Source organism: Tyto alba, unplaced genomic scaffold (genome assembly GCF_018691265.1).
Source record: "Tyto alba isolate M040663 unplaced genomic scaffold, T.alba_DEE_v4.0 Super-Scaffold_14, whole genome shotgun sequence".
NCBI classification, from domain to species: domain Eukaryota; kingdom Metazoa; phylum Chordata; class Aves; order Strigiformes; family Tytonidae; genus Tyto; species Tyto alba.
Window position 1 is genome coordinate 135,350 of NW_024881276.1, and position 14,011 is coordinate 149,360.

The 14,011-nt window shown below is 38.5% G+C and overlaps 1 protein-coding gene across 5 annotated transcripts in view; it reads left to right on the plus strand.

Annotated features, from left to right (window-relative positions):
• MGAT4A (alpha-1,3-mannosyl-glycoprotein 4-beta-N-acetylglucosaminyltransferase A) overlaps positions 1 to 14,011 on the plus strand; it is a 79,564-nt gene that overhangs the window by 29,518 nt on the left and 36,035 nt on the right. For all 5 annotated transcript variants that reach the window (XR_006164899.1, XM_042788231.1, XM_042788230.1 and 2 more), the window contains 3 exons: positions 1,766 to 1,933; positions 4,504 to 4,644; positions 8,183 to 8,316. Coding sequence is in view for 4 of the 5 variants with exons in the window: in XM_042788231.1 (XP_042644165.1) it covers positions 1,766 to 1,933; positions 4,504 to 4,644; positions 8,183 to 8,316 (443 nt within the window). In the remaining variant the exon portion in view is untranslated. The remainder of the gene's footprint in view (positions 1 to 1,765; positions 1,934 to 4,503; positions 4,645 to 8,182; positions 8,317 to 14,011) is intronic.

Below are 14,011 nucleotides of genomic sequence, written 5' to 3' on the forward strand. Positions count from 1 at the left end.
GTGCTGGAGTCTGAACTACATGTTCCATAGGGTTCTTACCCAGGAGAAATACAGATTCTGACACAGATGAGTTTAACCTTTTTGAAGTAGGAAGAACAGAAGTGCTAAAATTTGTGTGCCGTCTTGTATCATGAAGAAAGACAAGGGAGTCCTGGTGCTGCAGGCTGCTTCTGAGAAGCCCTCAGCAAGACCTTGCGTGTCCTTTGGCGATTCACCTGTTCTTCCCCATTAAGACAGAAATTAACAGGGATCTATATAACAATGTGCTGTTACCCATTCATTTTGAGGAGGGAATATCATTCGCATACTTGAGTGTGGTGCCTACACTAATACATTTCTATATTTGTTTAGCTGTTAGAATGTTTTGTAACATTACAGTAACTAGCAGACATGGATCCAGGCAATCTTTGATTTCTTTGGGTTATCATTGGCAAGTAAGAATGTCCTTCATGCCAGAAACTCCAGAAAATTTTCCTGGCCTTCTGAATACTGCTGTCTAAAGAAGCAAGTCCTGTTTCAAATAGCAGTCTGTATTCAGTCATCAGTGTGTAGTGTGCCTAGCACTATATTGTGGGCCAGCATCTGTGTTCTGGGTTTGTTGGCACAAAAGCAATAACCATTTGGTTGTAATGAAAAAAGGAAAATAAGGCTGGCAAGGGAAATGTTTTTAAGAAGTAGTGAACTATGTTTTTATTTTTCTGTCTCCAAAACAGAGGGCATTTTAGCTAATTATGTTTTCTAAACATAATCAGAACAGTACATCCCAACTACAAAAAAGAAAAAAAATGTAAATTGAAAGAAGTTGGAGGAAATGCAACATTATTAACAAGGGAAAGTTGACTTCCTTTTTTACTCTATGCGTTACTGTAATGTAGCAACAGGAATAGTTGCAAAAAGAAATTGCTTGCAAAACTTGTTTCCCTACCATTGCAATACTAATAGGTTAGGAATGGATAGGTAAGTAATAAAAAAAACTATGTCTGTGGATGACAGCTGTGTGGTTGGAATACTGATTACAAAGTATAAAATCACTTAAGATACTCCAGTCCATATCTGTAGATCGGCTGAAGGAGAGTGATAGTGGTGAGCAGGAGATTTGAGGAAGTAACCAGTAGGAAGAAGGAAAGATGTAGAAACCAGAGATACTTTGCTGCGTGATAAGGGCACAGACAACATACTGGCAAGTGAGTTTTGGTGTTTCCCTCTCCCTTTTGGTCTCCTTTCAAAGAATACATGTATGTATCTTCAGTAGCAGGATTATGATCAAAAATTTGTTCTTGCAGGCACTGATGATGTCATTAAGTTAAAACTTGCGTTTGAAGTTGGTATACCTGAAATATTGTTAAATTCCACTCATCCTTACAAAGCATTCAGAGGGGGATTTCACAAAGCATAACCTGTGCTTTTGTAAGGTGCCACTCCTATTCTGCTTCTTAAAAGAAAGGGTTTATGGGCATCCGTTCAAGAACGGATTCAGAATTGTCTCGTGGTGCTGAGTAAGGAGGACTCAAAGGCTGCCCTGTCTGTTGCTCCAGTGAGGAGCACAGCCCCCTCAGCGCCTGCTTGGCAGCCCGGTCTGCAGCTCACTCTTCCCTCTGTACGCTGTGTAAATGCTGGAGTGCCTAAATCAGGTGAGGTTGTGCTGGGCTGTGCCCCTCGATTGCATTTCAGATGTAGCATAGCTGAGCAGTCCCTTACCCTTGTTGGATCTGTCTGTAGGTGTTTGTTTCCAAAAATAACTAGGATTATCTTTTTTTCTCTCTAGAAAAGTTGATTGCTTATCAACGGGAATTTCATGCTTTGAAGGAACGTCTTCGTATAGCTGAGCATCGCACTCTGCAACGCTCTTCTGAGCTGAATGCTATCTTGGAGCAGTTCAGGCGTGCAGTAGCAGAAACAAATGGGAGTAAGAATGCAATGAATAATTTTTCAGGTATATACTGTGATTAAGCTATTTTTTATAGCTCTGCAATACCAATATCTCTTATTATTACTATAGAATAAGAAATTGATACCAAGAAAGCCAAATGAAACTGTTCAGCAGTGTGAACAAAGAATGTGTAATATGTTATATCTGGTGAGGATTTAATTTTTTTTTTTATTTCCCCAATTTCTGTTCTTAATGATCCGCCTACTCTTCATTCTTATGACTTTAGAGACTGAGTATTTATGCCACACCTAGCTTCCAAAGTTTGTAACATATGGTTACTTATTTAACATATTGAAAATATTTTGACAATAATTTACATCACTTTTTAAATAGAGCTTGAGGGGAAAGGTGAGCAAACAGAAGAAACAGTTGAACTTTAAGCAATTAAAATTTGTTGAAAAGTCAGCTGGAAGATATAAAAACACACAGGCTAAGGTATTGGTTATGATTTGTAAAATGTGCAGGTAATGTCCTGTTTAATAACTAGTGATTAAATGATGAAGTCTTCTCTAAGTTTTTACCCATTTCAGAGGCTGATGCTCAAGTTTACTGAGAGCTGTGTTTAGCAGTATTAGAGAATGCTTTTTGTACTACTCACCAGATTATTGAAGTTAACTTTTAAAATTACACCACTGCTGCTTTAGTCACTCTGATTTTTACAGATGAAAAACGCATAAAAAATAAATATAAAATTTCTGGAGGGAGGTCTGATTTGGTAGGTTGCAGTAATTTCACTGTTTTGGCCCAATGAGGAATATAAACCCAAACATTTTTGCAAATCAGAAAACTGGATCGCGGTTTTTGAATCTGTTGTCTACTTTACATTTGTGTTATGGATTACTATTTGCTATAGATTTTTTTTTTTTTTTTGAGGGGATGGGGACTCATGCTATAATTATAGGCCCTCAGTGCTGATATTAGTGATGAATTACTCTGTCTCACGCTAATGGCCTATCCAACCTCTGATCTCCATAGTTCCCCGGATCTCCAGAAATGTCATGGAAAAGGTTACATTTAACATGGTCTGTGACTGTTGTCTTCCTATTCTGTGTGTATGTTTTTGCTGTTAAAGTGAACAACTGTAGAGGAAGTAATTTTGATTCTGGATTTATGATTAAGTTGTTACCACATTTATTTCTAAAAATGAGTTAACTTTCTTATAGTCAGTATAGTTATAAGGAGTTATTCTCTTCTGACGCAGCTGAAGTTGTTGATTCACATTTTTAACATTCTACAATGTCTGGATTCCACCTGGGACATCCTCTTTTTTCCATGTGGAGCCATGATGGGAAGTCAGCTAAAGTCAGAATTCCTGAGCTTTTGTGCTCAGAACTTAGTATTAGATAGATTTTTATTAAGTTTAATGTACTTAAGTATACATAATACTATGTAGTATTTGCTATCTTTGAAGTAGAAAGAATTACAGATTGTTTTATGTAGGTCATTATTCATTCATACAAAGAGCTGTCATACTTCGACAGAATTTTTAGTCCAGTTTTTGCAGTTGAAGCTAAAGAAAATTCTAGCAGGAAAAGTAAAATGTACCTGTATTGGTATCTATCAAAATAAGCATCTCTACTTATGGCATCTATTTACAAAGCTTTTTTCAAGATTTTAAGTGGTTAGGAATTTAGTTTCACCAAAAAATAAATATTAAAAAAAAAACAAGCAAACCAAATAAAAACCCACAACAAAACCCTTCTATCTACGTAGAAGCTACACTCAGAATCTGAGAGGAATGACATTTCTGGAATTACTTGCCTCACTTCTTCACAATTCAATTTTACCTCTGAAGCCTTGAGTACAGTTTTTTACATAACTTGATATTATAAAAGCCTGTAAGTTTTCAAAGGTCCATATGCTATCTTATTTGTCATTTGAAATACGAGTTGTTTTCACACTTGATGTAAGAAAATCAACACACACAGCAGGGGAATTTAAAAACTGTTATTTGCAACTTTGAGAGCCACCTGGACATCCTGAGAGGCAGTTAGTCTAGAAAGACTAAGAATTATTTTAAGTACTCTAATGGATCAAATTAAATCCACATTAGCATTTATTTTATTGCAGAAATAATAAAAATCTCAACTGTGTATTTAGTGCTATTTTTGTTTTGTATCTGTATATGCAGTGTATTCCAATATGTACGTGTAGCTTTGAAAATTTATTTGCAGTACCATCGCTGCATGATGATGAGCTCTGTAAGTGAAAAATAATGTAGGTAAATAAGACTTCCGTTTTGATTCATTGGGGGGAAAAAAAAAAACACAAAAACCACTGAACCCCTAAATAAATGGAGCATTTTTTACTTTTGTGATTACACACTGTCTTATGTGATCACGTAAATATTAACTGTGTCTCTAGCAAGGTTACTTGATGGAAAATAATCTTGACAATTGCTTAAAAAATTAAAATGATAAAATACTTCCTTTGTAGACAAGATAGAATGTCTCAGTAAAATACATCATTTGTTCTGTTTTTCAGTTAGGACCAAGCTTGGAATTTTGTACTACTTACCACTGCATAAAACTTCATATTGTTTTCTGCATTACTGATTTCATGTATGTTTACAGATGAGACACTGAAATTGTTAAAAGAGCTAACAAGTAGAAAATCTCTTCAAGTGCCAAATATCTATTACCATTTGCCTCATTTGTTGAAAAATGAAGGAAGCCTTCAACCTTCTGTGCAGATTGGCCTCGGAAGGACAGGAGGTATGCTGTTATGATGTTTATTTTATGCTTTATATCTGGAAGACTTTCTAGTTTTAGTAATAAAATTTACTGCATTACTTGGTAGATCAAGGACATCTCGTTTAACTTGTGTGATATTGATATCTCTTAGAATCTGCACTGAATCCAAGATGAAAGGAGTTTGGCTTCAGCTTTGCTCTTTTCTGCATAATCTCAATCACACCCTATGCCATGTTATGGTACACATTAAAAAGCATTTAGTTTGGATGAATTTTTTGTAACTAAGCAAAATGGAACAAAGCTCAAGCGTTACAGATTCTGAATTGCTAATGGACATATCCCTTTGGCTTTTCAGATTTGTGGGGTAACCATGCATGGATATAATTGCTTTAGAGCTGATTTTTTTGTTTTTTTTTGAACAATATATTTTATTTATAACTTAGAGTTAGGAGAACTAGGGTAATCGGATATAATTGCATCAATAAAAAGTGGACAATCATTGAAGGGGAAAAAAAATCAGTGTTGTGCTGTAATACTGTTGATTATTTTATTTGGTTTTTTTTTTTTTTTTTTTTCTAATCCTGACAAATTCTGAGCTTTGGCCATTAGGACAGTTTCATGGAATCCCACTCTTGGAGCTCTAAAAAATAAATAACGTAGAGCCCAACCAAGCTGATATACCTCAAAGCACATGTGTGTGCTTAAAGTGAAACAAGGATTCATTGGTGGGACCTGTGCACCATTTGACTTGAATGCCTTGTGTTATTGTGCACTAGACCTTTCTTTTTTTCTTTTTTCCCTCTCCTTGCTTTTGAAAAAAGCATTAGTTATTCCTGGCCTGTGTTTTTTCATTACTTCAGTAAGTTTAATTGCTCCTTCTTTTAACAGAAGGCATGCCTGGGTGACAAATGTGTGGGCTCAAGCTATAGAGTTATTTTTCTGACTATAATCACCATTTATTTCAATGTTGTTATTCAGGAAGGAAAAGGTTCACATTCCTTTATTGTTTTAAGTGAAGCCTGAATTATATTGCACTGGGAATATATGACAGAAGTTTGCAATTATAAAATAGAAATTGGAATCAGGTTTATTTAATTAAAAAGAGGGAGCAAATCCCGAGTTAAAATTATTTTCCTATCTTCGCATTTCCTGGTCACCGTGCTTTTTGAACGTTTGTTTTGAAAATTCAGATCTTGTTAATGTGTAGTAGGCTCTATAATAATAATAGAGGCTCTATAAGGAAGGATAAATGACATTTTTAATAGTTGTTTGATTTTATAAATTTATGCTGCAGTAAATCGTTTCACATAAATGGCTCAGAATGCTGGTGCTGACTTCATGAAATTTGCTTTATCCTTTTGCTGTGTTCCTGCTGCTAGTAGGCTACCTAGTAGGCAGCCAGCCCTGGGTACTGAGTGGGGTACAGGAGAAAGACCGTGGGAAAGTTAAGGAACATGAGAGTCAAATGGCCAGCTGAAAGATGGTGTTAATATCATTGTAGCTGGGGCCAGATTGCTTTGCATTTGAGATGCTTTTAACAGAGATAAGAGATTTCAGTGAGGAATTTCCAGGCAATCCGGATGACCCGGACTTTTTTTTCTAGAACAACCCAAATCAGGTACAAGGAAAGTAATAGAGTTTTTCAGCAATGTCATTTTAAAAGATGACTTCTGAGAAGTTAAATACTTGAGTTGTGAAGATGCTTATGACAGTTTGAAAATAAAATCAAATTAGGGAGTTTAATCACTCTGTAAGTCTTCGTGTGCCTTATCTGATTAATACCATGGTTGTTGATTATTACCTATTGTATTTGGTTTGCGTGGCAAGGTGTTGGTAGCGGGGGGAGCTACAGGGGTGCCTTCTGTGAGAAGCTGCTGGAAGCTTCCCCCATGTCCGACAGAGCAAACGCCGGTGGGCTCCAGGTCAGACCCCCCACAGGCCGAGGCCGAGCCCCTCAGCGATGGTGGCAGCGCCTCTGGGATAACATATTTAAGAAGGGGGAGAAAACCACCCCAAAGCTGCACAACTGCGGTCGTGAGAAAGGAGTGAGAATATGGGAGAGAAACAGCTCTGCAGCCACCAAGGTCGGTGAAGAAGGAGGGCAGGAGGTGCTCCAGGCACCGGAGCAGAGATCCTGCTGCAGCCCCTGGGGCAGCCCACGGCGAGGCAGAGTGTCCCCCCCGCAGCCCAGGGGGTCCCTGGTGGAGCAGATCCCCACCTGCAGCCCGGGGAGGAGCCCGGGCTGGAGCAGGGGGGTGCCCGAAGGAGGCGGGGACCCCGTGGGGAGCCCATGCTGGAGCAGGCTCCTGGCAGGACCTGGAGAGACCCATGGAGAGAGGAGCCGGCACTGGAGCCGGTTTGAGGGCAGGACTGGTGACCCCATGGGGCACCCGCACTGGAGCAGTCTGTTCCTGAAGGGCTGTGCCCCATAGTGGAAGGGAGCCACGCTGGGGCAGTTTGTGAAGAGCTGCAGCCCGTGGGAAGGACCCGCGTTGGGGAGATGGGTGGGGAGCTGTCTCCTGCGGGAGGGACTCCACGCTGGGGCAGTTTGTGAAGAGCTGCAGCCCGTGGGAAGGACCCGCGTTGGGGAGATGGGTGGGGAGCTGTCTCCTGCGGGAGGGACTCCACGCTGGGGCAGTTTGTGAAGAGCTGCAGCCCGTGGGAAGGACCCGCGTTGGGGAGATGGGTGGGGAGCTGTCTCCTGCGGGAGGGACTCCACGCTGGGGCAGTTTGTGAAGAGCTGCAGCCCGTGGGAAGGACCCGCGTTGGGGAGATGGGTGGGGAGCTGTCTCCTGCGGGAGGGACTCCACGCTGGGGCAGTTTGTGAAGAGCTGCAGCCCGTGGGAAGGACCCGCGTTGGGGAGATGGGTGGGGAGCTGTCTCCTGCGGGAGGGACTCCACGCTGGGGCAGGGGAAGAGTGTGAGGAGGAAGGAGCAGCAGAGACAGTGTGTGACGAACTGACCACAACCCCCATTCCCTGTGCCCCTGGGCCACTCGGGGGGAGGAGGGAGAGAAATCCAGAGTGAAGTTGAGCCTGGGAAGAAGGGAGGGGTGGGTGGAAGGTGTTTTAAGATTTATTTTTTATTTCTGATTATCCTACTCTGATTTGATTGGTAATAAATTAAACTGATTTCCCCAAATCAATTCTGCTTTGCCCATGACTGTAATTGGTGAGTGATGTTTCCCTGTCTCTCACCTTGACCCGCAAGTCTTTTGTTATGTTTTCTCTCTCCTGTCCAGTTGAGGGAGGGGAGTGATAGAGTAGCTTGGCGGGTCCCTGGCATCCAGCCAGGGTCACCCCGCCACACCTATGCAATAATCTGGCATGTCTAGGATTACTTTTTTTATTTGCTGTGTTTTCTCAGAGCTTGGTGATGTTTATGTTAATCATGCTCCTGATGATGGATGGTATATTTTTAAACTATTTTTAATTACTGTTATCTCCATCTTTTAACTCTTTGCATTTCTTAAGCGATGCTTTATTATGAGATAGTTTTTTTGCTTTCTATATTGTGTATGAAATCACTGAAAGTACGTTTCTGGTTTGTTTGATTTCAGTTTCCATTGTAATGGGAATACCTACAGTGAAAAGAAAAGTCAAGTCTTACCTTACAGAAACTCTCCACTCCCTTATTGATAAGCTGTCCCCTGAAGAAAAACTGGATTGTGTTATGGTTGTCTTTATAGGAGAGGTAATCACTTAAGTATTTTAATACAATTTCTAACCTGCCTTTAATTACAAGTACCACTCCTTTCAGGAATTGATGAGGATCTACTGTTTCTTCAAGATGTAGAGATGACTGTCTTCCATGTAAGGGAGACAAGGTCAGTCTTCTGTTTCTGAGAGAAATGATCCTGAAGAGCCCATCTTTTTCTGCTTATCAAGGGAATTGTGGGCACAGATTCAGTGGACTGGTTATTTTGCAAATCTTCCAATGCCTATACTATACATAGTGCCAATCATGTGCTAATTACGTTATTCTTTCAACATTAAAATAATGGCTAAGGGACCATGGTGTGGTAGGGAGGGTTCTTCCCATTCTTTTCATGTTACTGCTTAGTTCTGCATCAAATGAGTGCTGCAGTTTGATCTGTTAGGCACAGACTGTTACTGATTTTATTTTCTGGGCAGTGTGAATATTGTAAGTCCAGACCTTTTTCATGAATTAATTCAAACAATGTTCAGCTGGACTGCTCGGTCAGTTTGGCTCTGATTTAGTGGAAAATGAATTTAATAGAGTGCTTTCAGAAGTAATAAAGTTGGCTGCTGGGAACTGCGTATACTTACTTTGGTCTGTATGTTTTTCTCCTAAGTCTGACTTGGAGAGTGGGTAGTTTATATATATGTATTTGTTTGACCTTCACCCATCTAACCATATAGTGCTCTACTAAAACAGTGTTTTATGAATTCTGTTCCTCTAGTAATAACTAAACACAGTTTTAATCATGTGAGCCAGTGTCCATTCAGGAATGGTAAATATGGAAAAATAGATAGGCATTTTAATACTTCTAGTTCTATTATGAGCACATTTTAAAGCTTTCCTTGAAAAGTTTGTAAATTTTTTACCTGTACCTAAGAACTGATTGTTATGATTTTCTCACGTTATTGATCTGTTTACTTTTTCTTGACAGACAGTCAAAAACTGTCTGGATAGATACTGCTTTTCTGCAGAAAATGCTCTTAAAACATCTGTTCATTGAGAATATCAAGAGAATAGAATTTATTCTGAAATACTGGAACATTGTGTTTTTCTTCCCTGTATTAGTTGGAGTAATTTTATTGTCTTTCAGTGTGGCTTTTTTTCAAGATTTCAGTTTCATTTTGTTTTGCTTATAGAGGTCTGAGGTAAGAAGACTGTGTCATTGGATTCCTTCTTCTACAAAATTTAGGAGTGAAGTGTCCCCAACTACACGTTTCTCTTGTTGCCTTAGACAAGCCATATTGTTATACTTGAGTTTTCCATAGCTAAATAACTTTCTTCCTTTGAGGTGGTGTGAAATGTTCTTTCATCTTGGGAATGATTCTACAAAAGTGATTGTGAAGGAACTGAACATCTTAACATGGAAGCTACTGCTTCTGTGCACAGGGAGAATTGTGCGGTTTGTTCTGAAGTGGGATACTGTTAGCCTTTGTATCTTATCTCTGTGTCTATCTATGAGAGCAGCACTATGTGTTTACTCACATATCTGCTATGGGCATTGCAAGCCATGAACATCTGGGAAAATTTGAAGAACCTAAGTTGAAATTCTTGCCCTGTTATAACCATTTCTTAGGCTTGCATTTCTTTTCCTTTACTCCATCCAATTTTATATCTTCCCTGCTTTACTATTTCTTTGACCATGTTTTATATTTTCTTAACTTCAATATCTTATAGTTTGTTTTGTAAGTGCTACAGGCAGCTCTTTCAATGATTAATATGTAAATACTTTATCCTGAACTATGCCGTGTTTTTTTTCTGAGTTATGCTATATATTTCAGCTTCCTTCTACAGGATGAAAAGTGTAGGTTTATTAAGCATTTTCTCTGGATGTTGGAAGGAAGGCCTACCCCCCGCTGAACTTCTGTTTCTCCTGAAGGAAAAGGAAGGGCTTTAGCTTTCAAAATAGCTTTGTCTGTGGGGTTTACTAGCCTAAAATTCATCAGACCGTTATTATCATTAACATGCATGCATTATTTAAAAATACATTAGAGCTTTGACCAGATATTCTTGTATTAAAATTTGTGTCAAAAGTTTCTGAAAAAGGGTATGTCCTCTGCTGAACATCTGTGCGTTTAAGTACAGCAAGAAATGGTCATAGTGTGAGGTTAAGTAATTTTCCTAATAAGCTTAAATTTGCTATCTGTGCCTTCTCTATAGCTTGTACCAACAGCAACAAAAAAAAAGCACAAGACTTTATACAAATATTTTTATGAGAGAATTATATGAAAAATTGTGTTTTAAAATGATTTTAGTATGTTCTTGCTGACTTTATTTGAGAAATCAAATTGACTATGTATAAGAAGCATTTCTGGGAGCCAATAGTAATGGACTGCAATCTCTGTTCTAAGTGCCCTAAAAAACTTTTAATACTACTACTATTTTTAGCAGTCCAATCTCACTCCTTTCTTGTAAATTCTACTTTTTTACTAGAAAACAAGTTGAAAATTAAGGCTAATGACCTTCTGCAAATAGCATGAACAGTGTAAACAGATGAGCTAGTAAATATAGATGCATTATGGTTTCTAGAGATCTGCGTATTCATTACTGTATGGATATTTCTCAGCAGTGTAATTATACACAGTAGATTTCCATACTGGAAGTTCAAGGAATTCTAAAATATCTAAGCTGATGTGATTTCTAATCACCAATTTAAATAATTATTAGAATTGCTTGACAGTAAACTGTGCATTTGTCCCAGTAACTGACATATGTCTGTGTTCTTCAATTTGTTAAAATAACTTTATTGCAGAATAATTTGCAGGTATTCATTAGGATGACTAATAGTCATGATTCACTATACCTCTATACTTGATCTTTTTCTTCCCCTTCACTATGCAGCTAGTTCATAGGCTCATCAGATGACTTGAAACAAGGGATTCAAATCTCATAAATCTGCTCTGTATGAGAACTTGCTTTCAAAATAAGCTATAGGCATTAGGTTTAAGAAACTATGTAATCCAGATTAAAATTGTTGTCTAGTATTTTTATTTAATCGGGTTTGTAATTAACATGGGAAACATTGTTTTGAATCATGTTTCACGACATCGTAGTGGAACAACAGGTAGATAGATAGATAGATATACACGTATGCAGTACTTAATATTAGAAAAATTAAAATACTTTTCTCGTTTCTAAGTAGATTTTTTTTTTTGTTCCCTGCAGAGAGATCTCATTTACCACGAAGAAAATGCACCTTAGACTTATTCTACATAGATCTGAAATTATTGTTAGCCTGCTTCATTAATCAGTGACTGCACTTAGCACAGTCTCTTGTTCAAACAGTAATCAGTGTATATTGGAAAGATAAGCCCTTGGTTTGACCAAAAATATCAGAAAGACAAATCATTTTGGTAAGAATTAGCAGATACTACAGGTATGCAAAAGCATTTTGCTGATTCTGTACACTATTGATTACATCTGACTAAGCAATAATCGACCAGCCATTTGTTCTTGGAGCACTAGGCCATATGTTACACTTTCTTACATATTGCTTATTCAAATCTTACTCTGTTGTTTCATGTGTATACAATTCACTTATGCTAGAAAAACTTACATATCTTGATTATCTTTTACTGTCACTGTGTCATCTCTTTATGTGAACAGTGGCTGCTAAATTAAAAGGTACTGATCTTCAATAGTTTCTTATCTGTGCTCTATTGGTGGAGAATCTTTCTTTCTTCGTTATTTCTTTGGAAAAGTTTCTGTACTGTGTGGGTCAGTGTGACACAAGCACCCATCAAAGTACCATCTTTTGTATTGTTATGAACAAAGCTTCAGCAAATTAAGCAGAGTGCACATTCTGGGTCAAACCTTGCTGAACCTGTTTTGGATCTATTAACACTGAAGTGCAATATGCAAAACTTCTCCAGCAAAATAAACAAGCCTGTATTTTCACTCTTCTTGCTCTGGGCCTGAATTACAGATCTTCCTGATCAGTAGATTTCTTGATAGGAATCAAAGGAATATTTTGTCTCTTGCTCTCAAGCTGGATTTATTAGTATCATCCTGGCTACAGAGGTGTTCCATGCTTTCTCATAATTGTTGAAAACTTGGGAGCTGCCCCTTCCTGGAGCTGCCCTGGAGAGTGTATTCCTAGCCCTCAAAAGATCTGACTGCACATCTCAAGTTGGAGAAAGACTGGTAGATGTTAGCATGTACATGCATATGTATGTATGTAATATATATTTAAAAAATCAAAGCTAGACAAGGCTGTTGTGCCAAAAGATATGTTATCTTCACCAGGTAATTTCAAAGGCCTACACAGACGGTAGATTTTGTTTTGGAAATCTCACTCAAAACTGATCAGGATGAACGCAGCTTCTAGATACACTGCCAACTCCTGTATCTGGAAGGGTAGCTTGGTCTGTCATTGAGAATTTGAGATATTTAAGCTGCTGTTGCAACCCCCACTTCTTCGGCACCTAAGCTTTGGTACCCAAAGAGTGTGGACTGCTGATAGTGGGCACCATCATAGGGTTTTACACTCCTCTTTTCATGGCAGTAACTAGCAAAAGCCCTAGACTTGAATGACTGAAATGCTTCTCTATAAGATACCTTCTGGGATGCACCTTGGCCACAGTAACTAGTTGATGTTCCTCGTAAGGGAACATCACTGTTAATAGACAGAGTTGTGTCTGATCTCTGGGGTAACATCTAGTGTATTTGTGAGATGAAAAGTAACAGTAATAATATTTCAGAAGCATTGTAGCAGGTGACTTCATACTTGGATGATTGACTGAATTGGCACTTTGAGTTTTGGACAACACTATCAAATTTTGCTGCTGTGGTCTGCCTTGGCCTAAAGATAATGAAGACATATTCCTCTGTCCTCCAAATAAAGAACACCTATCAAGGAAGAGTGCTTTTGACTACACAGCAACTACCTATCATCTTCTGGAAAATAAACCATCTAGACCTTTTCTACAATTTACAGGCTCACCCAAGTACAAGGAAAAGTTTCCCCAGGTTGCCAGACCACATATGCTGCTTTCTTTCAGACTCTACAAACCAGTCTTCATCTTTAATATGCACAAAACTAGTAGAAAACTACTAACATAACTTGCATCTGACTGTCCTACTATTTTGAATTGACCCTTTTTTTTTTTTTTTTTTTTTTTTTTTTGGTTTGGTTGTTGTTGTTGTTGTCGTTCTGGCTGGTCTTCTTAAAAGCTGAACTTGTTCTCTGATGTGGTGTTGTGGTTCACAGCACAATCCATATGGATGTATGCCCTCACGATTGAGGAGCTGACGTGCAGGGTACAAGGGTAGGGAGAAACTAGAATGGAGTGATACAAGAATATACATGTATTCCTGCTACTGCTGCCAAGGGCTTTGCATTGTGAAACCTTGTCCTGAACTGAATTGGGTTAATCACAGAAACAACTGGAGAAAGGTATTTCTTACCTATTTGGTAGAGTGAGGACTTTCAGTAAGGGAGGGATGAAGTCATGTAGCCTCTGTGTCCTACATGAGCTAGTTTTACTTCTGTAGCATTAGATGGCTATGTTATGACAGTATTCTGCATTCTTGTTTTTAACTTTTCGTCTTGTTCTCATGTTCCCTGTATTTAACTTAAGCTTGCTGCTTCAGATCCGAAAGCAGACACTGTATTCCTCAAAATAATTTTTTTTTTCAGCTGCATTTGTTGAACTCTAGCATATTATTGCATTTTTACACAGGCTTTATT